The 26,204-nt window shown below is 46.4% G+C and overlaps 1 protein-coding gene across 2 annotated transcripts in view; it reads right to left on the reverse strand.

Annotated features, from left to right (window-relative positions):
• The window catches only part of SAMD13 (sterile alpha motif domain containing 13), a 49,059-nt gene extending 35,821 nt beyond the window's left edge, over positions 1-13,238 (reverse strand). The window contains exon 1 of one of the 2 annotated variants that reach the window (XM_063938968.1): positions 13,123-13,238. In XM_063938968.1, the coding sequence (XP_063795038.1) occupies positions 13,123-13,210 (88 nt within the window). In that variant the 5' untranslated portion in view covers positions 13,211-13,238. The remainder of the gene's footprint in view (positions 1-13,122) is intronic. The other variant, XM_063938969.1, reaches the window with a different exon arrangement.
• Positions 13,239-26,204: the final 12,966 nt, after the last annotated feature.

A 26,204-nucleotide genomic window follows, 5' to 3' on the forward strand; every position in this document is an offset into this window, starting at 1 on the left:
GGATCCGACGTTCAACCGCCCTGCCGTCAAACGCAGCCGCGGTAAGTCTTGGAATAGACAGGGTCCTTGATAGAGCAGGTCTCTTCTTAGAGGTAGAGGCCACGGGTCCTCCGTGAGCATCTCTTGAAGTTCCGGGTACCAAGTCCTTCTTGGCCAATCCGGAGCCACGAGTATAGTTCTTACTCCCCTCTGTCTTATAATTCTCAGTACTTTTGGTAAGAGAGGAAGAGGAGGGAACACATACACTGACTGGTACACCCACGGTGTTACCAGAGCTTCCACAGCTATTGCCTGAGGGTCCCTTGACCTGGCGCAATACCTGTCCAATTTTTTGTTTAGGCGGGACGCCATCATGTCCACCTTTGGTTTTTCCCAACGGTTTACAATCATGTGGAAGACTTCTGCTGAGGAAGTCTGTTTCCCAGTTGTCCACTCCCGGAATGAACACTGCTGACAATGCTATCACATGGTTTTTCGCCCAGCGAAAAATCCTTGCAGCTTCTGCCATTGCCCTCCTGCTTCTTGTGCCGCCCTGTCTGTCTACGTGGGCGACTGCCGTGATGTTGTCCGACTGGATCAGCACCGGCTGACCTTGAAGCAGAGGTCTTGCTTGGCTTAGGGCATTGTAAATGGCCCTTAGCTCCAAGATATTTATGTGAAGTGATGTCTCCAGGCTTGACCACAAGCCCTGGAAATTTCTTCCCTGTGTGACTGCTCCCCCGCCTCGCAGGCTGGCATCCGTGGTCACCAGGACCCAGTCCTGAATGCCGAATCTGCGCCCTCTAGAAGATGAGCACTCTGCAACCACCACAGGAGAGACACCCTTGTCTTTGGTGACAGGGTTATCCGCTGATGCATCTGAAGATGCGATCCGAACCATTTTTCCAGCAGGTCCCACTGGAAAGTTCTTGCGTGGAATCTGCCGAATGGAATTGCTTCGTAGGAAGCCACCATTTTTCCCAGGACCCTTGTGCACTGATGCACTGACACTTGGCCTGGTTTTAGGAGGTTTCTGACTAGTTCGGATAACTCCCTGGCTTTCTCCTCCTGGAGAAACACCTTTTTCTGGACTGTGTCCAGGATCATCCTTAGGAATAGAAGACGTGTCGTCGGGATCAGCTGTGATTTTGGAATATTAAGAATCCAACCGTGCTGCCGCAACACTACTTGAGATAGTGCTACCCCGACTACCAACTGTTCCCTGGATTTTGCATTATCCGGAGATCGTCCAAGTAAGGGATAATTAAAACTCCCTTCCTTTGAAGGAGTATCATCATTTCGGCCATTACTTTGGTAAAGACCCGGGGTGCCGTGGATAAACCAAACGGCAGCGTCTGAAACTGATAGTGACAGTTCTGCACCACAAACCTGAGGTACCCTTGGTGAGAAGGGTAAATTGGGACATGGAGATAAGCATCCTTGATGTCCAGAGACACCATATAATCCCCTTCTTCCAGGTTTGCAATCACCGCTCTGAGTGACTCCATCTTGAATTTGAACCTTTTTATGTAAGTGTTCAAGGATTTCAGATTTAAATTAGGTCTCACCGAGCCGTCCGGCTTCGGTACCACAAACAGCGTGGAATAATACCCCTTTCCCTGTTGTAGGAGGGGTACCTTGATTATCACCTGCTGGGAATACAGCTTGTGAATGGCTTCCCATACCGCCTCCCTGTCGGAGGGAGACGTCGGTAAAGCAGACTTTAGGAAACGGCGAAGGGGAGACGTCTCGAATTCCAATTTGTACCCCTGAGATACCACCTGAAGGATCCAGGGGTCCACCTGTGAGTGAGCCCACTGCACGCTGAAATTTTTGAGACGGGCCCCCACCGTGCCTGAGTCCGCTTGCAAAGCCCCAGCGTCATGCTGAGGACTTTGCAGAAAACGGGAGAGGGCTTCTGTTCCTGGGAACTGGCTGTTTGCTGCAGCCTTTTTCCTCTCCCTCTGCCACGGGGCAGAAATGAGGAGCCTTTTGCCCGCTTGCCCTTATGGGGCCCAAAGGACTTCTTATGTTGAGAGGCTACCTGGGGTAAAAATGTGGATTTCCCAGCCGTTGCCGTGGCCACCAGGTCTGTTAGACCTACCCCAAATAACTCCTCCCTTTTATAAGGCGATACCTCCATATGCCTTTTGGAATCAGCATCACCTGACCACTGTCTTGTCCATAACCCTCTTCTGTCAGAAATGGACAGCGCACTTACTCTTGATGCCAGTCGGCAAATATCCCTCTGTGCATCACGCATATATAGAAATGCATCTTTTAAATGCTCTATAGTCAGTAATATATTGTCCCTATCTAGGGTATCAATATTGTTAGTCAGGGAATCCGACCAAGCCACCCCAGCACTGCACATCCAGGCTGAGGCGATTGCTGGTCGCAGTATCACACCCGTGTGAGTGTATATACATTTTACTGCTTTCTATCAGCAGGTTCCTTAAGGGCGGCCGTATCCGGGGACGGTAGTGCCACCTGTTTAGACAAGCGTGTGAGCGCTTTATTCACCCTAGGGGGTGTTTCCCAACGTGCCCTATCCTCTGGCGGGAAGGGGTATGATGCTAATAACTTTTTAGGAATTAACAGTTTTTTGGGGGGAAACCCACGCATCATCACACACTTCATTTACTTTCTCAGATGCAGGAAAAACTACAGGCAGTTTTTTCTCACCCAACATAATACCCTTTTTAGTGGTACTGGTATTATCAGAAATGTTTAAAAACATTTTCCATAGCCTCAATCATGTAACGTGTGGCCCTACTGGAAGTCACATTCGTCTCTTAATCGTCGACACTGGAGTCAGTATCCGTGTCGGCGTCTGTATCTGCCATCTGCGGTAACGGGCGTTTTAGAGCCCCTGATGGCTTTTGAGACACCTGGACAGGCACAGGCTGAGTCGCCGGCTGTCTCATGTCATCAATCTTTTGTAAAGAGCTGACACTGTCACATGTTCCTTCCATAAGCTCATCCACTCAGGTGTCGACTCCCTAGGGGGTGACATCTCTGTTAAAGGCAATTTCTCCGCCTCCCATCATTTTCCTCCTCATACATGTCGACACAACGTACCGACACACAGCACACACACAGGGAATGCTCTGATAGAGGACAGGACCCCACTAGCCCTTTGGGGAGACAGAGGGAGAGTATGCCAGCACACACCAGAGCGCTATATATATACAGGGATAACCTTATATAAGTGTTTTTCCCCTTATAGCTGCTGTATTGTTATACTGCGCCTAATTAGTGCCCCCCTCTCTTTTTTAACCCCTTTCTGTAGTGTAGTAACTGCAGGGGAGAGCCAGGGAGCTTCCCTCCAACTGAGCTGTGAGAGAAAATGGCGCCAGTGTGCTGAGGAGATAGGCTCCGCCCCCTTCTCGGCGGCCTTTTTTCCCATTTTTCTGTGGAATCTGGCAGGGGTTAAAATTCATCCATATAGCCCTGGGGGCTATATGTGATGTATTTTCGCCAGCCAAGGTGTTTTTATTGCTGCTCAGGGCGCCCCCCCCTAGCGCCCTGCACCCTCAGTGACCGGAGTGTGAAGTGTGCTGAGGAGCAATGGCGCACAGCTGCAGTGCTGTGCGCTACCTTGGTGAAGACAGGATGTCTTCTGCCGCCGATTTATCACAGTTGGAGTATATATATATAATATACATTACAGTCAGTGCTGGGGATATATATATCACAGTGGGAGTATATATATAATATATATTACAGTCAGTGCTGGGGATATATATCACAGTTGGAGTATATATATATAATATATATTACAGTCAGTGCTGGGGATATATATATCACAGTGGGAGTATATATATAATATATATTACAGTCAGTGCTGGGGATATATATATATCACAGTGGGAGTATATATATATATATATATATATATATATATATATAATATATATTACAGTCAGTGCTGGGGATATATATATATCACAGTTGGTGTATATATATAATATATATTACAGTCAGTGCTGGGGATAGATATATCACAGTGGGAGTATGTATATAATATACATTACAGTCAGTACTGGGGATATATATCACAGTGGGAGTATATATATAATATACATTACAGTCAGTGCTGGGGATATATATATCACAGTTGGAGTATATATATATAATATACATTACAGTCAGTGCTGGGGATATATACATCACAGTTGGAGTATATATATAATATATATTACAGTCAGTACTGGGGATATATATCACAGTTGGAGTATATATATATAATATACATTACAGTCAGTACTGGGGATATATATCACAGTGGGAGTATATATATATAATATACATTACAGTCAGTGCTGGGGATATATATCACAGTTGGAGTATATATATAATATATATTACAGTCAGTGCTGGGGATATATATATCACAGTGGGAGTATATATATAATATATATTACAGTCAGTGCTGGGGATATATATATATCACAGTTGGAGTATATATATAATATATATTACAGTCAGTGCTGGGGATATATATCACAGTGGGAGTATATATATAATATATATTACAGTCAGTGCTGGGGATATATATCACAGTGGGAGTATATATATAATATACATTACAGTCAGTGCTGGGGATATATATCACAGTTGGAGTATATATATAATATATATTACAGTCAGTGCTGGGGATATATATATCACAGTGGGAGTATATATATAATATATATTACAGTCAGTGCTGGGGATATATATATCACAGTTGGAGTATATATATAATATATATTACAGTCAGTGCTGGGGATATATATATCACAGTGGGAGTATATATATATATAATATATTACAGTCAGTGCTGGGGATATATATATCACAGTGGGAGTATATATATATATAATATATATTACAGTCAGTGCTGGGGATATATATATCACAGTGGGAGTATATATATATAATATATATTACAGTCAGTGCTGGGGATATATATATATCACAGTGGGAGTATATATATAATATACATTACAGTCAGTGCTGGGGATATATATCACAGTGGGAGTATATATATATATTACAGTCAGTGCTGGGGATATATATATATCACAGTGGGAGTATATATATATATAATATATATTACAGTCAGTGCTGGGGATATATATATATCACAGTTGGTGTATATATATATAACATATATTACAGTCAGTGCTGGGGATATATATCACAGTGGGAGTATATATATAATATACATTAGTCAGTGCTGGGGATATACATATATCACAGTGGGAGTATATATATAATATACATTAGTCAGTACTGGGGATATATATATCACAGTGGGAGTATATATATATATAATATATATTACAGTCAGTGCTGGGGATAGATAGATAGATATATATATATATATATATATATATCACAGTTGGTGTATATATATAATATATATTACAGTCAGTGCTGGGGATATATATATCACAGTGGGAGTATATATATAATATACATTACAGTCAGTACTGGGAGTATATATATAATATACATTACAGTCAGTGCTGGGGATATATATATCATAGTGGGAGTATATATACAATATATATTACAGTCAGTGCTGGGGATATATACATCACAGTTGGAGTATATATATAATATATATTACAGTCAGTACTGGGGATATATATCACAGTTGGAGTATATATATATATAATATACATTACAGTCAGTACTGGGGATATATATCACAGTGGGAGTATATATATAATATACATTACAGTCAGTGCTGGGGATATATATATCACAGTTGGAGTATATATATAATATATATTACAGTCAGTGCTGGGGATATATATATATCACAGTGGGAGTATATATATAATATATATTACAGTCAGTGCTGGGGATATATATATATATATCACAGTTGGAGTATATATATACCGTAATATATATTACAGTCAGTGCTGGGGATATATATCACAGTGGGAGTATATATATAATATATATTACAGTCAGTGCTGGGGATATATATCACAGTGGGAGTATATATATAATATACATTACAGTCAGTGCTGGGGATATATATCACAGTTGGAGTATATATATAAATAAGAATTTACTTACCGATAATTCTATTTCTCGTAGTCCGTAGTGGATGCTGGGGACTCCGTCAGGACCATGGGGTTTAGCGGCTCCGCAGGAGACAGGGCACAATAATAAAAGCTTTAGGATCAGGTGGTGTGCACTGGCTCCTCCCCCTATGACCCTCCTCCAAGCCTCAGTTAGGGTACTGTGCCCGGACGAGCGTGCATAATAAGGAAGGATATTGAATCCCGGGTAAGACTCATACCAGCCACACCAATCACACCGTACAACCTGTGATCTGAACCCAGTTAACAGTATGATAACAACGAAGGAGCCTCTGAAAAGATGGCTCACAACAAGAATAACCCGATTTTTGTAACAATAACTATGTACAAGTATTGCAGACAATCCGCACTTGGGATGGGCGCCCAGCATCCACTACGGACTACGAGAAATAGAATTATCGGTAAGTAAATTCTTATTTTCTCTAACGTCCTAAGTGGATGCTGGGGACTCCGTCAGGACCATGGGGATTATACCAAAGCTCCCAAACGGGCGGGAGAGTGCGGATGACTCTGCAGCACCGAATGAGAGAACTCCAGGTCCTCCTCAGTCAGGGTGTGCCCCTGACCAAGTAGCAGCTCGGCAAAGTTGTAAAGCCGAGACCCCTCGGGCAGCCGCCCAAGATGAGCCCACTTCCTTGTGGAATGGGCTTTTACTGATTTTGGCTGTGGCAAGCCTGTCACAGAATGTGCAAGCTGAATTGTACTACAAATCCAGCGAGCAATCGTCTGCTTAGAAGCAGGAACACCCATCTTGTTGGGTGCATACAGGCTAAACAGCGAGTCAGATTTTCTGACTCCAGTCGTCCTGGAATTCAGGGCCCTGACAACGTCAAGTAACTTGGAGTCCTCCAAGTCCCTAGTAGCCGCAGGTACCACAATAGGTTGGTTCATGTGAAAAACAGAAAATACCTTAAGGAGAAATTGAGGACGAGTCCTCAATTCTGCCCTGTCAGAATGAAAAATTAAGTAAGGGCTTTTATATGATAAAGCCGCCCATTCTGACACACGCCTGGCTGAAGCCAGGGCTAATAGAATCTTCACCTTCCATGTGAAATATTTTAATTCCACAGTGGTGAGTGGATCAAACCAATGTGACTTTAGGAAACTCAAAACAACATTGAGATCCCAAGGTGCCACTGGGGGCACAAAAGGAGGCTGTATATGCAGTACCCCTTTTACAAACGTCTGAACTTCAGGCACTGAAGCCAGTTCTTTCTGGAAGAAATTTGACCGGGTCGAAATTTGAACCTTAATGGACCCTAATTTTAGGCCCATAGACAGTCCTGTTTTCAGGAAATGTAGGAAACGACCCAGTTGGAATTCCTCTGTAGGGACCTTCTTGGCCTCACACCACGCAACATATTTTCGCCAAATGCGGTGAAAATGTTTTGCGGTTACATCCTTCCTGGCTTCGACCAGGGTAGGGATGACTTCATCTGGAATGCCCTTTCAGGATCCGGCGTTCAACTGCCATGCCGTCAAACGCAGCCGCGGTAAGTCTTGGAACAGACAAGGCCCCTGCTGGAGCAGGTCCTTTCTTAAAGGTAGAGGCCACGGTTCTTCCGTGAGCATCTCTTGAAGTTCCGGGTACCAAGTCCTTCTTGACCCATCCGGAACCACGAGTATCATTCTTACTCATCTCCTTCTTATGATTCTCAGTACTTTTGGTATGAGATGCATAGGAGGGAACACATACCCTGACTGGTACACCCACAGTGTTACCAGAGCGTCCACCGCTATTGCCTGAGGGTCCCTTGACCTGGCGCAATATTTGTCTAGTTTTTTGTTCAGGCGGGACGCCATCATGTCCACCTTTGGTTTTTCCCAACGGTTTACAATCATGTGGAAGACTTCCCGCTGAAGTCCCCACTCTCCCGGGTGGAGGTTATGCCTGCTGAGGAAGTTTGCTTCCCAGTTTTCCACTCCCGGAATTAACACTGCTGAGAGTGTTATCACATGATTTTTCGCCCAGCGAAGAATCCTTGCAGTTTCTGCCATTTCCCACCTGCTTCATGTGCCGCCCTGTCTGTTTACGTGGGCGACTGCCGTGATGTTGTCCCACTGGATCAATACCGGCTGACCTTGAAGCAGAGGTCTTGCTAAGCTTAGAGCCTTGTAAATTGCCCTTAGCTCCAGTATATTTATGTGGAGAGAAGTCTCCAGACTTGATCACACTCCCTGGAATTTTTTTTTTTCCTTGTGTGACTGCTCCCCAGCCACTCAGGCTGGCATCCGTGGTCACCAGGACCCAGTCCTGAATGTCGAATCTGCGGCCCTTTCATAGATGAGCACTCTGCAGCCACCGCAGAAGAAAACACCCTTGTCCTTGGAGACAGGGTTATCCGCTGATGCATCTGAAGATGCGATCCGGACCATTTTCCAAGCAGATTCCACTGAAAGGTTCTTGCGTGAAATCTACCGAATGGGATCGCTTTGTAAGAAACCACCATTTTTCACAGGACCTTTGTGCAATGATGCACTGATACTTTTCCTGGTTTTAGGAGGTTCCTGACTAGCTCGGATAACTCCCTGGTCTTCTTCTCCGGGAGAAAACATCCTTTTCTGGACTGTGTCCAGAATCATTCCTAGGAACATTAGACGTGTCGTCGGAAAAAGCTGCGATTTTGGAATATTTAGAATCCACTCGTGCTGTCGTAGAACTACTTGAGATAGTGCTACTCCGACCGCCAACTGTTCTCTGGACCTTGCCCTTATCAGGAAAGCGTCCATATTTCTTTTAGGAAGAATCATCATTTCGGCCATTACCATGGTAAAGACCCGGGGTGCCGTGGACAATCCAAACGGCAGCGTCTGAACTGATAGTGACAGTTCTGTACCACGAACCTGAGATACCCTTGGTGAGAAGGGCAAAATTTGGACATGTAGGTAAGCGTCCCTGATATCCAGTGACACCATATCGTCCTGGTTCGCTATCACTGCTCTGAGTGACTCCATCTTGATTTGAACCCTTGTATGTAATTGTTCAAATCTTTTAGATCTCACCGAGCCGTTTGGCTTCAGTACCACAATATAGTGTGGAATAATACCCCTTCCCTTGTTGTAGGAGGGGTACTTTGATTATCACCTGCTGGGAATACAGCCTGTGAATTTTTTTCCAATACTGCCTCCCTGTCAGAGGGAGACGTTGGTAAAGCAGACTTCAGGAACTTGTGAGGGGAAGACGTCTCGAATTTCCAATGTACACCTGGGATACTACGTGTAGGATCCAGGAGTCCACTTGCGAGTGAGCCCACTGCGTGCTGAAACTCTTGAGATGACCCCCCACCGCACCTGAGTCCGCTTGTATGGCCCCAGCGTCATGCTGCGGACTTGGCAGAAGCTGTGGAGGACTTCTGTTCCTGGGAATGGGCTGCCTGCTGCAGTCTTTTTCCCTTTCCTCTAACCCTGGGCAGATATGACTGGCCTTTTGCCCGCCTGCCTTTATGGGTACGAAAGGACTGAGACTGAAAAGACTGTGTCCTTTTCTGCTGAGATGTGACTTGGGGTAACAAAAGTGGATTTTCCAGCTGTTGCCATGGCCACCAGGTCCGATGGACCGCCCCTTTATACGGCAATACTTCCATGTGCCGTCTGGAATCTGCATCACCTGACCACTGTCGTGTCTATAAACATCGTCTGGCAGATATGGACATCACATCTACTCTTGATGCCAGAATGCAAATATCCCTCTGCGCATCTCGCATATATAGAAATGCATCCTTAAAATGCTCTATAGTCAATAAAATATTGTTCCTGTCAAGGGTATCAATATTTTCAGTCAGGAAATCCGACCAAGCCCCCCCAGCGCTGCACATCCAGGCTGAGGCGATTGCTGGTCGTAGTATAACACCAGTATGTGTGTATATACTTTTTAGGATATTTTTCAGCTTCCTATCAGCTGGCTCTTTGAGGGCGGCCGTATCTGGAGACGGTAACGCCACTTGTTTTTATAAGCGTGTGAGCGCCTTATCCACCCTAAGGTGTGTTTCCCAACTCGCCCTCACTTCTGGCGGGAAAGGGTATACCTCCAATAATTTTCTATCGGAGGAAACCCACGTATCATCACACACTTTAATTTATCTGATTCAGGAAAAACTACAAGTAGATTATTCCCACCCTACATAATACCCTTATTTGTGGTACTTGTAGTATCAGAAATATGTAACACCTCCTTCATTGCCCTTAACATGTAACGTGTGGCCCTAAAGGAAAATACGTTTGTTTCTTCACCGTCGACACTGAAGTCAGTGTCCGTGTCTGTGTCGACCAACTGAGGTAAATGGGCGTTTTTACAAGCCCCTGACGGTGTCTGAGACGCCTGGACAGGTACTAATTTGTTTGCCGGCCGTCTCCTGTCGTCAACCGACCTTGCATCGTGTTGACATTATCACGTAATTCCTAAATAAGCCATCCATTCCGGTGTCGACTCCCTAGAGAGTGACATCACCAATACAGGCAATTTGCTCCGCCTCCTCACCAACATCGTCCTCCTACATGTCGACACACACGTACCGACACACAGCACACACACAGGGAATGCTCTGATAGAGGACAGGACCCCACTAGCCCTTTGGGGAGACAGAGGGAGAGTTTGCCAGCACACACCAAAAACGCTATAATTATACAGGGACAACCCCTTATACAAGTGTTTTCCCTTATAGCATTTTCACATATGTAATCATATCGCCAAATAAGTGCCCCCCCCTCTCTGTTTTAACCCTGTTTCTGTAGTGCAGTGCAGGGGAGAGCCTGGGAGCCTTCCTCACAGCAGAGCTGAGCAGGAAAATGGCGCCGTGTGCTGAGGAGAATAGGCCCCGCCCCCTAAAACGGCGGGCTCTTCTCCCGGAGTTTGTGAGATCTGGCAGGGGTTAAATACATCCATATAGCCTCAAGGGCTATATGTGATGTATTTTAGCCATAAAAAAGGTATAATACATTGCTGCCCAGGGCGCCCCCCCCAGCGCCCTGCACCCTCAGTGACCGCTGGTATGAAGTGTGCTGACAACAATGGCGCACAGCTGCAGTGCTGTGCGCTACCTTATGAAGACTGAAAGTCTTCTGCCGCCTGTTTCTGGACCTCTGGACCTCTTCAACTTCGGCATCTGCAAGGGGGGTCGGCGGCACGGCTCCGGGACGAACCCCAGGGTGAGACCTGTGTTCCGACTCCCTCTGGAGCTAATGGTGTCCAGTAGCCTAAGTAGCAAATCCATCCTGCACGCAGGTGAGTTTACTTCTCTCCCCTAAGTCCCTCGTAGCAGTGAGCCTGTTGCCAGCAGGACTCACTGAAAATAAAAAACCTAACTTAAACTTTTATTCTAAGCAGCTCAGGAGAGCCACCTAGATTGCACCCTTCTCGGCCGGGCACAAAAATCTAACTGAGGCTTGGAGGAGGGTCATAGGGGGAGGAGCCAGTGCACACCACCTGATCCTAAAGCTTTTATTATTGTGCCCTGTCTCCTGCGGAGCCGCTAAACCCCATGGTCCTGACGGAGTCCCCAGCATCCACTTAGGACGTTAGAGAAATATATATTACAGTCAGTGCTGGGGATATATATATATCACAGTGGGAGTATATATATATAATATATATTACAGTCAGTGCTGGGGATATATATATCACAGTGGGAGTATATATATATAATATACATTACAGTCAGTGCTGGGGATATATATCACAGTGGGAGTATATATATAATATATATTACAGTCAGTGCTGGGGATATATATATATCACAGTTGGAGTATATATATAATATATACAGGTTGAGTATCCCTTATCCAAAATGCTTGGGAGCAGAGGTATTTTGGATATGGGATTTTTCCGTATTTTGGAATAATTGCATACCATAATGAGATATCATGGCAATGGGACCTAAATCTAAGCACAGAATGCATTTATGTTTTATATACACCTTATACACACAGCCTGAAGGTAATTTTAGCCAATATTTTTTATAACTTTGTGCATTAAACAAAGTGTGTCTACATTCACACAATTCATTTATGTTTCATATACACCTTATACACACAGCCTGAAGGTCATATAATACAATATTTTTAATAACTGTGTATTAAACAAAGTTTGTGTACATTGAGCCATCAGAAAACAAAAGTTTCACTATCTCACTCTACCTCAAAAAAGTCCGTATTTCGGAATATTCCGTATTTCGGATATTTGGATATGGGATACTCAACCTGTATTACAGTCAGTGCTGGGGATATATATATCACAGTGGGAGTATATATATATAATATATATTACAGTCAGTGCTGGGGATATATATATATATATATCACAGTTGGAGTATATATATAATATATATTACAGTCAGTGCTGGGGATATATATATCACAGTGGGAGTATATATATATATATATATATATATATATATATATATATTACAGTCAGTGCTGGGGATATATATATCACAGTGGGAGTATATATATATATATATATATATATATATATATATATATATATATAATATATATTACAGTCAGTGCTGGGGATATATATATCACAGTGGGAGTATATATATAATATATATTACAGTCAGTGCTGGGGATATATATATCACAGTTGGAGTATATATATAATATACATTACATACAGTCAGTGCTGGGGATATATATCACAGTGGGAGTATATATATAATATACATTACAGTCAGTGCTGGGGATATATATCACAGTTGGAGTATATATATAATATATATTACAGTCAGTGCTGGGGATATATACATCACAGTTGGAGTATATATATATATATAACATATATTACAGTCAGTGCTGGGGATATATACATCACAGTTGGAGTATATATATATAATATATATTACAGTCAGTGCTGGGGATATATACATCACAGTTGGAGTATATATATAATATATATTACAGTCAGTGCTGGGGATATATACATCACAGTTGGAGTATATATATAATATATATTACAGGCAGAGAGGGGAGGAGTCAGAGCAGGGGGAGGGTACAGTGCTCAGCAATGGGTAATACTCGGGATAACGCAGGTACATCTCACCCCTCTTCATAGCTGCTGCTGCTGCATACCAGGGGCCAGGGGCCAACGCTGCTGCTGCTGAGCTTCCTCTCTCACATGCACAGTCCATTACAAGCCGCGATCCGGCCAATCAGAAGCCGCCCTCAGCCGCAGAGCATGCCGGGAGTTGTAGTCTCTGCTAGCATGGTGGGGAATGGAATAATAATCCTACTCCCAGCAGCAGCAGCCTGTCCTGTCCTGTCACTCACCTGTGGCTGCTCCTCTCCTCCCTGCCTCTGTCACCCCTGCTCTGTGTCATCATCACATGTAACATGTATGTAGTTACTGGCAGTCACAGCTACAGCAGTGTGTCATCATCACATGGGCAGTCACATGTAACTTGTATGTAGTTACTGGCAGTCACATGTACCATGTATGTAGTTACTGGCAGTCACACTGGTGTGCAGTAGGATCATAGGCTAAGGCACTGCGGTGTCATGTTAATATATGCATGCACTAATAACCCCATCATTAATTTAATTATTATGTTAACCCATACTTGCCTACCTGACCCTCTCCATGAGGGAGAAAATGCTCTGTTCCTGGACTTTCCTGGTAATGTGTTATTGCCATCACCTGTGGTGAGCTGGGTAATTGATAAGAAAGGTGTTTCACCACAGGTGATGGCAATAACACATTACCAGGAAAGTCCAGGAACAGAGCATTTTCTCCCTCATGGAGAGGGTCAGTTAGGCAAGTATGTGTTAACCTATATAATAATTATTATTATTATTATTATCCTTTATTTATATGGCGCCACAAGGGTTCCGCAGCGCCCAATTACAGAGTACATAAACAAATAATCAAACAAGAAAACAGCAACTTACAGTTGATGACAGTATAGGACAAGTACAGGGTAAATAAACATAGTTCCATCAGCAGATGACACTGGAATAAGTATCAGGTGGCAGAAGACTGCTGGATTTGGTGCAGTTGAATATTATTAAAGTAAGAAAAGGGTAAGCACATGAGGGAAGAGGGCCCTGCTCGTGAGAGCTTACATTCTAACGGGGAGGGGTAGACAGACAGGGGTGAGACAGATGGGGTACATAGAGACCACTTTGTCACGGACCCCTGGCCGCCTCACTCTCCAGATACACCAATCCGAGAGTTGCGCCAGCGCCGTGCGAATCTCCGCTGCCACCAGCAAAGACTTTTCAACGTATTGCGGACGTTGCAGGTGTCTTTAGCTTCACCTGTGATCACCTGTCTCAATATCTCATGAAAACCATAGGTAACGTACTTCACTTGGCTTGACTTGGGTTCAAGAACACAGCAGTCAGATCTAATTATATGTTTATTATAATCAAGAAATATCTTCGGGTTTACAATGGTAAAAAGATTACAAAGAATATAAGGAGTTTAGAAAAGATATACAGGTTACTAGCAGTCTCAATAAACAAAAAGAGAATAATTTCAGAAGCCTAACTTACTCAACCTCAGTTAGCTTTCTGTGTGGAGGGATCTCACAATGGAAGATATATGGGCCCTCATTCCGAGTTGATCGGTCGCAAGGCGAATTTAGCAGAGTTACACACGCTAAGCCGCCGCCTACTGGGAGTGTATCTTAGCATCTTAAAATTGCGACCGAAGTATTCGCAATATTGCGATCACAAACTACTTAGCAGTTTTAGAGTAGCTCCAGACTTACTCTGCCTGTGCGATCAGTTCAGTGCTTGTCTTTCCTGGTTTGACGTCACAAACACACCCAGCGTTCGCCCAACCACTCCCCCGTTTCTCCGGCCACTCCTGCGTTTTTTCCGGAAACGGTAGCGTTTTCAGCCACACGCCCATAAAACGCCGTGTTTCCGCCCAGTAACACCCATTTCCTGTCAATCACATTACGATCGCCGGAGCGATGAAAAAGCCGTGAGTAAAAATACTTTCTTCATAGCAAAGATACTTGGCGCAGTCGCAGTGCGAATATTGCGCATGCGCACTAAGCGGAATTTCACTGCGATGCGATGAAAAATACCGAGCGAACGACTCGGAATGAGGGCCATGGTGCATTACCAGCTCCTGGCTGCTTCCCTCAGAGAATGAACTGTGTGACATACATATAATGAAAGTATTAGCTGCTCCTCACCTCTATGGGGGGAATTGAAGTGTTTGCGTGCTGGCAGCCACTAGATGTGACCTGACTGAGCAATTTGAGTGTTGCTCTATTTGGGCACGCATAGCCACTGGCACTGACATTACTGATATATTAACAGAACAATCCCCAATTGTTTATCCCCCATGTATTTCTAGCTCAGATTACCCCCTTCCATTCATTATTATTATTATTATTATTATTATTATTATTATTTCTCTGACGTCCTAGTGGATGCTGGGGACTCCGTAAGGACCATGGGGAATAGCGGCTCCGCAGGAGACTGGGCACAACTAAGAAAGATTTAGGACTACCTGGTGTGCACTGGCTCCTCCCTCTATGCCCCTCCTCCAGACCTCAGTTAGAATTTTGTGCCCGGCCGAGCTGGTTGCACACTAGGGGCTCTCCTGAGCTCTTAGAAAAGAAAGTATATTTAGGTTTTTTATTTTCAGTGAGATCTGCTGGCAACAGACTCACTGCTACGAGGGACTGAGGGGAGAAGAAGCGAACCTACCTGCTTACAGCTAGCTTGGGCTTCTTAGGCTACTGGACACCATTAGCTCCAGAGGGATCGAACACAGACCCAGCCTCGGTCGTCCGGTCCCGGAGCCGCGCCGCCGTCCCCCTTACAGAGCCAGAAGCAAGAAGAACGTCCAGGAAATCGGCGGCTGAAGACTCCGGTCTTCATTAAGGTAGCGCACAGCACTGCAGCTGTGCGCCATTGCTCCCCATGCACACCACACACTCCGGTCACTGATGGGTGCAGGGCGCTGGGGGGGGGGGGCGCCCTGGGCTGCAATAAGAGTACCTTAGCTTGGCAAAAAAACACATAATATAGTCAGTAAGACTATGTATGTGTAAAATCCCCTGCCAAAAATATCCTGAAAAAAGCGGGAGAAGTCCGCCGAGAAGGGGGCGGGGCTATCTCCCTCAGCACACTGGCGCCATTTCCTCTCACAGCTCCGCTGGAAGGACGCTCCCAAGGCTCTACCCTGCAGTTTCCAGGCTCAATAGGGTAAAAAAGAGAGGGGGGGGCACTAAATTTAGGCGCAAACTGTGTATTATAGCAGCTATAGGGGAAAAATCACTGTGTGTAGTGTGTATCCCTGCATTATATAGCGCTCTGGTGTGTGCTGGCATACTCTCTCTCTGTCTCCCCAAAGGACTTTGTGGGGTCCTGTCCTCAGTCAGAGCATTCCCTGTGTGTGTGCGGTGTGTCGGTACGGCTGTGTCGACATGTTTGATGAGGAGGCTTATGTGGAGGCGGAGCAGGTGCCGATAAATGTGATGTCACCCCCTGCGGGGTCGACACCTGAATGGATGGACATGTGGAAGGAATTACGCGACAGTGTCAACTCCTTACATAAAAGGTTTGACGACATAGCAGATGTGGGACAGCCGGCTTCTCTGCCCGTGCCTGCCCAGGCGTCTCAAAAGCCATCAGGGGCTCTAAAACACCCACTACCTCAGATGGCAGACACAGATGTCGACACGGATACTGACTCCAGTGTCGACGACGATGAGACTACTGTACATTCCAATAGAGCCACTCGTTATATGATTACGGCAATGAAAAATGTGTTGCACATTTCTGATATTACCCCAGGTACCACAAAAAAGGGTATTATGTTTGGGGAGAAAAAGCTACCAGTGGTTTTTCCCCCTTCTGATGAATTAAATGAAGTGTGTGAAGAAGCGTGGGCTTCCCCCGATAAGAAACTGGTAATTTCTAAAAAGTTACTAATGGCGTACCCTTTCCCGCCAGAGGACAGGTCACGTTGGGAGACATCCCCTAGGGTGGATAAAGCGCTCACACGTCTGTCAAAAAAGGTGGCACTACCGTCTCCAGACACGGCCGCCCTAAAGGAGCCTGCAGATAGAAAGCAGGAGGCTATCCTGAAGTCTGTATATACACACTCAGGAATTATACTGAGACCGGCTATTGCTTCAGCATGGATGTGCAGTGCTGCAGCTGCGTGGTCAGATTCCCTGTCGGAAAACATTGATACCCTAGACAGGGACACTATATTGCTAACCGTAGAGCATATTAAAGACGCTGTCTTATACATGAGAGATGCACAGAGGGATATTTGCCGGCTGGCATCTAAAATAAACGCAATGTCCATTTCTGCCAGGAGAGGATTGTGGACTCGGCAGTGGACAGGAGATACAGATTCTAAAAGGCACATGGAAGTTTTGCCTTACAAGGGTGAGGAGTTGTTTGGGGATGGTCTCTCTGACCTCGTTTCCACAGCGACAGCTGGGAAGTCAGCATTTTTACCCCATGTTCCCTCACAGCCAAAGAAAGCACCGTATTATCAGGTACAGTCCTTTCGGCCCCAGAAAGGCAAGCGGGTTAGAGGCGCGTCCTTTCTGCCCAGAGGCAGAGGTAGAGGGAAAAAGCTGCAACATACAGCCAGTTCCCAGGAACAAAAGTCCTCCCCCGCTTCCTCTAAGTCCACCGCATGACGCTGGGGCTCCACAGGCGGAGCCAGGTACGGTGGGGGCCCGTCTCAAGAACTTCAGCGACCAGTGTGCTCGCTCACGGGTGGATCCCTGGATTCTACAAGTAGTATCTCAGAGGTACAACCTGGAATTCGAGACGTCTCCCCCTCGCCGTTTCCTCAAATCTGCCTTGCCGACAGCTCCCCCGGACGGGGAGGCAGTGCTGGAGGTGATTCACAAGCTGTATTCTCAGCAGGTGATAATCAAGGTACCCCTCCTTCAACAAGGACGGGGTAACTATTCCACAATGTTTGTGGTAGCGAAACCGGACGGTTCGGTGAGACCCATTTTAAATTTAAAATCCTTGAACACTTATATAAGAAGGTTCAAGTTCAAGATGGAATCGCTCAGGGCGGTGATTGCAAGCCTGGACGAGGGGGATTACATGGTATCACTGGACAACAAGGATGCTTACCTGCATGTCCCCATTTACCCTCCTCACCAGGAGTACCTCAGATTTGTGGTACAGGACTGTCATTACCAATTCCAGACGTTGCCGTTTGGTCTGTCCACGGCACCGAGGGTATTTACCAAGGTAATGGCCGAAATGATGATACTCCTTCGGAAAAAGGGAGTTTTAATTATCCCGTACTTGGACGATCTCCTTATAAAGGCGAGGTCCAGGGAACAGTTGTTGATCGGAGTAGCACTAGCTCGGGAAGTGCTTCAACAGCACGGCTGGATCCTGAATATTCCAAAGTCGCAGCTGCTTCCTACAACGCGTCTACTGTTCCTGGGGATGGTTCTGGACACAGAACAGAAAAAAGTGTTTCTCCCGGAGGAGAAAGCCAAGGAGTTGTCATCTCTAGTCAGAGACCTCCTAAAACCAAAACAGGTGTCGGTGCACCACTGCACGCGAGGCCTGGGAAAGATGGTGGCTTCTTACGAAGCAATTCCATTCGGAAGGTTCCATGCAAGGAGTTTCAGTGGGATCTGTTGGACAAGTGGTCCGAATCGCATCTTCAGATGCATCGGCTGATAACCCTGTCTCCAAGGGCAGAGTGCTCATCTTCTAGAGGGCCGCAGATTCGGCATACAGGACTGGATCCTGGTGACCATGGATGCCAGCCTTCGAGGTTGGGGGGCAGTCACACAGGGAAGAAACTTCCAGGGACAATGGTCGAGTCAGGAGGCTTCCCTACACAAGACCCAGTGGCGGATTTAGGGGGGGGGCACCAAGGCACATGCCCCCCCTGTCATTTTTAGTGCAGACTGACATGCGGACGAGCGTCCGCATGTCAGTCTGCGGTCTCGTTTCGTCCCCTGCTGTTAGGAGGGACACGGAGGGCACAGTGCGCGCCTCTCCTGTGTCCCTCCTGGGTCTCCGGCGGCCGCGGGTCTCATAAAGGAAGTGCCGTTCGTGAGCACTTCCTTTATTACAGTGACCCGCGGCCGCCGGAGACACAGGAGGGACACAGGGAGGCGTGCACTGTGCCCTCCGTGTCCCTCCTAACAGCAGGGGAGCGGGGGGAGCAGCAGCGGCGGCGGAGGAAGGGGGGGGGACGGGGGACGCACGCACGCACTGGGGGGGAATATCTGGCACTGGGGGCATATTTGGCAGGGAGGGGGGGGAGAATATCTGGCACTGGGGACATATATGGCACTGGGGGAATATCTGGCACTGGGGGGGTATCTGGCACTGGGGGCATATGTGGCACTGGGGGGGGGGATATCTGGCACTGGGGGGAATATCTGGCACTGGGGGGATATCTGGCACTGGGGCATTGTCTGGCACTGGGGGCATATGTGGCACTGGGGGGGGAATATCTGGCACTGGGGCATATGTGGCACTGGGGGCATATATAGCACTGGGGGGGGGCGATATCTGGCACTGGGGGCATATGTGGCACTGTCGGGGAATATCTGGCACTGGGGGTATATGTGTACCTGGCACATGGGGGGGGGGGGCTATATTTGGCACTGGGGGCATGTGAGTACCTGGCACCGTGGGGGAATATCTGGCACTGGGGACATATGTGGCACTGGGAGCACAGCCCTAGCAACAAGGACTACCTCCTAGCAACGAGCATGACACCCAGTGCATGAAACCCCTGGCAACGAGCATGACACCCAGTGCATGAAACCCCTGGCAACGAGCATGACACCCAGTGCATGAAACCCCTGGCAACGAGCATGACACCCTGAGCATGAAAACCCCTGGCACCGTGCATGGAACCAAGAGCATGAAACCCCTGGCAACGAGCATGACACCCAGTGCATGAAACCCCTGACAACGAGCAGGTATTTGAAAAGTAATTAGAAGCCTTACTGTAGGACTTAATGTGTAATGGGCATTACGGTGTGTGGCATAATGTATCACGGACATTGCGGTGTGTGTCATAATGTGTCACAGGCATTACAGTGTATGGTATACTATATCGCTGGCATTGTGATATGTGGTATAATGTCTCAGGGTCATTGCAGTGTGTGGCATAATGTATCACGGACATTGTGGTGTGTGTCATAATGTGTCAGGCATTACGGTGTGTGGTATACTATATCACGGGCATTGTGGTATGTCTCAGGGTCATTGCAGTGTGGCATAATATATAACGGGCATTGCGGTGTGTGGCATAGGGTATAACGGGCATTGCGGTATGTGTCACAGGCATTACGGTGTATGGTATACTATATCACGGGCATTGTGGTATAATGTCTCAAGGTCATTGCAGTGTGTGGCATAATGTGTCACAGGCATTGTATGTGCTATAATGTATCGGGCATTGCAGTGTGTGGTATAATGTATCACGGACATTGCAGTGTGTGTCATACTGTGTCACAGACATTGTATGTGCTATAATATATCAGGGGCATTGCAGTGTGTAGCATAATGTATAACGGGCATTGCAATTCCTGTCATAATGTGTCACAGGCATTACGTTGTGTGGCATAATGTGTCGGGGGCATTACAGTGTGTGCATATTGTGTCATGTGCATTATTGTGTGTGGAATAAGGTCTAAGGGCCATTGCAGTATGTGGAATAATGTATACTGGGCATTACTATAAGGAGGAAAAATGACAAATAATGTAAGGGGCATGAATCAGGATTATTTTTCTTTCCTGTGGTGGCCAACGTCTGGGCGTGCAGGTTGCAAAACTGGGGTATAAGGTAGTCTTTTCCTGCAATACCACGCCCATTCAAACGAAGCCACGCCCATTCCAACAAAGCCACGTCCCTTATGGTGCCCCCCCCTGTAATTTTTTTCTGGATCCGCCCCTGACAAGACCCCTGCTTCAAAACCAGCCGGTGCTGATTCAGTCAGACAACATCACGGCGGTCGCCCATGTAAATCGACAGGGCGGCACAAGAAGCAGGATGGCGATGGCAGAAGCCACAAGGATTCTCCGATGGGCGGAAAATCACGTGATAGCACTGTCAGCAGTGTTCATTCCGGGAGTGGACAACTGGGAAATAGACTTCCTCAGCAGGCACGACCTCCACCCGGGAGAGTGGGGACTTCATCCAGAAGTCTTCCAACTGATTGTGAACCGTTGGGAAAGGCCACAGGTGGACATGATGGCGTCCCGCCTAAACAAAAAGCTAAAAGGATATTGCGCCAGGTCAAGGGACCCTCAGGCGATAGCTGTGGACGCTCTAGTGACACCGTGGGTGTACCAGTCGGTTTATGTGTTCCCTCCTCTTCCTCTCATACCAAAGGTGCTGAGGATAATAAGGAAGAGAGGAGTGAGAACTATACTCATCGTTCCGGATTGGCCAAGAAGGACTTGGTACCCGGAACTACAAGAAATGATCTCAGAGGACCCTTGGCCTCTGCCTCTCAGACAGGACCTGCTACAGCAGGGGCCCTGTCTGTTCCAAGACTTATCGCGGCTGCGTTTGACGGCATGGCGGTTGAACGCCGGATCCTGATGGTAAAGGGCATTCCGGTTGAAGTCATTCCTACGCTGATAAAAGCTAGGAAAGATGTGACAGCAAAGCATTATCACCGCATATGGCGAAAATATGTTGCTTGGTGTGAGGCTATGAAGGCCCCCACAGAAGAATTTCAGCTGGGTCGTTTTCTGCACTTCCTACAGTCAGGAGTGACTATGGGCCTAAAATTGGGTTCCATTAAAGTCCAGATTTCGGCCCTGTCTATTTTCTTTCAAAAAGAACTGGCTTCACTGCCTGAAGTTCAGACGTTTGTTAAGGGAGTGCTGCATATTCAGCCCCCTTTTGTGCCCCCAGTGGCACCTTGGGATCTCAACGTTGTGTTGGATTTCCTAAATTCATATTGCTTTTGGCCTTGGCTTCGGCTAGGCGGGTGTCAGAATTGGCGGCTTTGTCCTGTAAAAGCCCCTATCTGATCTTCCATATGGACAGAGTAGAATTGAGGACGCGTCCCCAATTCCTCCCTAAGGTGGTATCAGCGTTTCATTTGAACCAACCTATTGTGGTGCCTGCGGCTACTGGGGACTTGGAGGCCTCCAAGTTGCTGGACGTAGTCCGGGCCCTGAAAATCTATGTTTCCAGGACGGCTAGAGTCAGAAAAACTGACTCGCTGTTTATCCTGCATGCACCCAACAAGCTGGGTGCTCCTGCTTCTAAGCAGACTATTGCTCGCTGGATCTGCTCCATGATTCAACTTGCAGTAAAGGCCCATTCCACGAGGAAGGGGGCTCTAAATCAGTAAAGGCCCATTCCACGAGGAAGGGGGCTCTTCTTGGGCGGCTGCTCGAGGGGCTGCCCGAGGGGTCTCGGCTTTACAACTTTGCCGAGCTGCTACTTGGTCGGGATCAAACACGTTTGCAAAATTCTACAAGTTTGATACCCTGGCTGAGGAGGACCTTGAGTTTGCTCATTCGGTGCTGCAGAGTCATCCGCACTCTCCCGCCCGTTTGGGAGCTTTGGTATAATCCCCATGGTCCTTACGGAGTTCCCAGCATCCACTAGGACGTCAGAGAAAATAAGAATTTACTCACCGGTAATTCTATTTCTCGTAGTCCGTAGTGGATGCTGGGCGCCCATCCCAAGTGCGGATTGTCTGCAATACTTGTATATAGTTATTGCCTAACTAAAGGGTTATTGTTTGGAGCCATCTGTTTGAGAGGCTCAGTTGTTATTCATACTGTTCCCTGGGTATAGTATCACGAGTTGTACGGTGTGATTGGTGTGGCCGGTATGAGTCTTACCCGGGATTCCAAATCCTTTCCTTATTGTGTCAGCTCTTCCGGGCACAGTTTCCCTAACTGAGGTCTGGAGGAGGGGCATAGAGGGAGGAGCCAGTGCACACCAGATAGTACCTAATCTTTCTTTTAGAGTGCCCAGTCTCCTGCGGAGCCCGTCTATTCCCCATGGTCCTTACGGAGTTCCCAACATCCACTACGGACTACGAGAAATAGAATTACCGGTGAGTAAATTCTTATTTTTTTTCCATTGGGATTTGCGTCTCTTTAGAGTCTAAGGCAGGGGTGGGGAATGTCCGTATAAGGCCCGCAAAGTCATTTTGCCAGGCCCGGCCAGGTACCCAGGGAAACTGCAGGCAGGACGTGGGTTAGTGGGACGGCAGCAGGCGGACTAGAAGGGAACCGACAGAGGACGTGGGTTACCTGGGTTACCCTGGCCAAGGCAACCGCGGGTGGGACTAGGAGGGGGCATGGCCTGGCAGCCGAGGAGGACGTGGGTTGCATGCGTTATGTACTGGGGCATTATGTGTAACTGACACTGTACTGGGGCATTATGTGTAACTGACACTGTACTGGGGAATTATGTGTAACTGGCACTGTACTCAAGCATTATGTTTAACTGATACTGTACTGGGGCATTATGTGTAACTGACACTGTACTGGGGCATTATGTGTAACTGGCACTGTACTGAAGCATTATGTGTAACTGGCACTATACTAGAGCATTATGTGTAACCGGCATGGTACTGGGGCATTGTGTGTACCTGGCTCTATACAGGGGCATTATGTGTATCTGGGACTATACTGGGGCATTATGTGTATCTGGCACTGTACTGGGGCATTATGTGTATCTGGCACTACTGGGGCCTTATGTATAAATTGCACTATACTGGGGCATTATGTGTAACTGGCACTATACTTGGGAATTATATGTAACTGGCACTATACTGGGGCATTAGGTGTATCTGGCACTATACTGGGGCATTATGTGTATGCGGCACTGTACTGGGGCATTATGTGTATGCGGCACTGTACTGGGGCATTGAGTGTAACTGGCACTACTGGGGGCATTATGTGTAACCGGCACTATACTGGGGCATTATGTGTATCTGGCAGTATACTGGGGAATTATGTGTATCTGACACTACTGGGGACATTATGTGTATCTGGCACTATACTGGGGCATTATGTGTATCTGACACTGTACTCGGGCATTATGTGTAATGGCACTACTGGGGGCATTATGTGTAACTGGCACTATACTGGGGAATTATGTGTAACTGGCACTGTACTGGGGCATTATGTGTATCTGGCACTATACTGGGGCATTATGTGTATCTGGCACTATATTTGGGCAATACGTGTATCTGGCACTGTACTGGGGCATTATGTGTATCTGACACTACTGGGGGTATTATGTATAAATGGCACTATACTGGGGGATTATGTGTAACTGGCACTATACTGAGGATATTATGTGTATCTGGCACTATACTGGGGCATTATGTGTATCTGGCACTATACTGCGGACATTATGTGTATCCGGCATTGTACTGGGGTATTATGTTGATAATGCTGATTTAGATTACCTTATAACTTCACAATAATGGGTAAGAGACACAGTACGCAATTGGCGTATGGGGTACCGTAAGGGTACGTATTTAGCGTAGCATACGCTAGGCCGTGATCGAGACGCACATGCGGCACGCTCGCTCACAGCTTAATGCGTGGTGTCGAGCACGCTATAGGCGAGCGACTACCGTAATGCTACGCTATCAGCGTAGCGGACGCTCGAGACCATGAGGAGATCACGAGCGGCGCAGACGCTCACAAGATGACAATCAGTAAACCTTGAATGTAACACACAGAAAGGATATTCTTATACTGTAAACCTTGTACTGAAACACTGTAGCGATATAACGCTGCTTTACCTTGTTAACACTAAAGCTGTTTGAGCGATCGAGACGCTCCTATTACCCTCTGCAATGTAATGAACACACAATACCGTGCTAAGGATCCAACACCTTTACTAACAAGCTTTTAGTTATATCGAAAAGGGGTAAAACAGTTACAAGTCATACACTACATACTAACATATAATTCTAACAGAATATCTAGACAGAAATATATAATAACGTTACAATCTTAAACTAAACAGAGAGAGAGAGAGAATGTGGCCAATACAAACAAAGAGCGAGATAATCACAGAGAATTACTTACACACACTGGGAACGATCGCAGCGCAGCCTGGTACCAGCTCCAAGTTAGTCAATATGAAAACCGTTTGTGGAGAGTGGGGGAGCTGTTCAGGCTGGCTGATCTTATATACACTGAGTACAGTATACTACAAAGGGACCTACAATCTCATTGTTCATTGGACACAGGAATGTCTCCTCGCATCATATCAAAAGGTCATAGGTTAGTTTGAACAGGTGGGCTGTGACTATTTCAAACAGCTCAGGTGGGTGGGAATCTCCGGATTCCCGCCGCATGGATAATGAATCGCAAATATATGAAATGTCCAGAATCTACTAATGGCCATAACTATACGCAGGAGCGATTAATCTTTACCTAACCAGCACCGGATTGTTGCTATTAAAATACTCTTCAGTTAGGTACCAGACACCGCTGTTCAAACCCTGTCTGACCCTTCGTACCATACAAAGAGGGATTCCCAAGTCCGTGAACAAGTCACATTAAACAAACTTACAGTTATTACTAAGGGGAACATTATCTATAAAATATGCTATATGGATTTATTATCTAACGATTGAGTCGCCCGCTAGACGCACACAAACTCTACCGTAAATGCACATACCACGCGCTCGAGCGCATGGCCGAGGCGCCATCACGCGGCTGCGAGTATCCGCACGCACGGGAGAGAATGTGCACGTGCAGCAGGCACGCGCATGAGGTGAATATATGGCAACGTGCAGCGTGATATTTTTCTGACTTTGACAGTCCACCCTTTGGCAATCATCAATAACTGCCACTTCCTAAAAACAGTTCAAAAAGAGAAAAATATATGTCATGTAAAAATACATTTCTATGATTGGGTAAGGGAGAAGAGAAGAAGGTGGAAAAAAAGGTATGACCTAGTGAGATAGTAGAAGCATGTATGTATGAGTCCATGTTTGAGGGGTCATGTATCATCGTGCCGTACGTGTTTTAAATCAAGCTTCGAGGTATTGCGAAGTATACATTTGAATTCCTTCTTATCCCGTAGTACGGGTCTGTGGATGGGCTGTCAAACTTTACCGAGCTCTTTTCGGCTTTTGGTTGCAACAAAATGGGGGAGCACATTTTAGTTGATGATACATGAATGGGGGGATATGTGAG

This window comes from Pseudophryne corroboree, chromosome 9, assembly GCF_028390025.1.
Source record: "Pseudophryne corroboree isolate aPseCor3 chromosome 9, aPseCor3.hap2, whole genome shotgun sequence".
In the NCBI taxonomy this organism is placed as follows: domain Eukaryota; kingdom Metazoa; phylum Chordata; class Amphibia; order Anura; family Myobatrachidae; genus Pseudophryne; species Pseudophryne corroboree.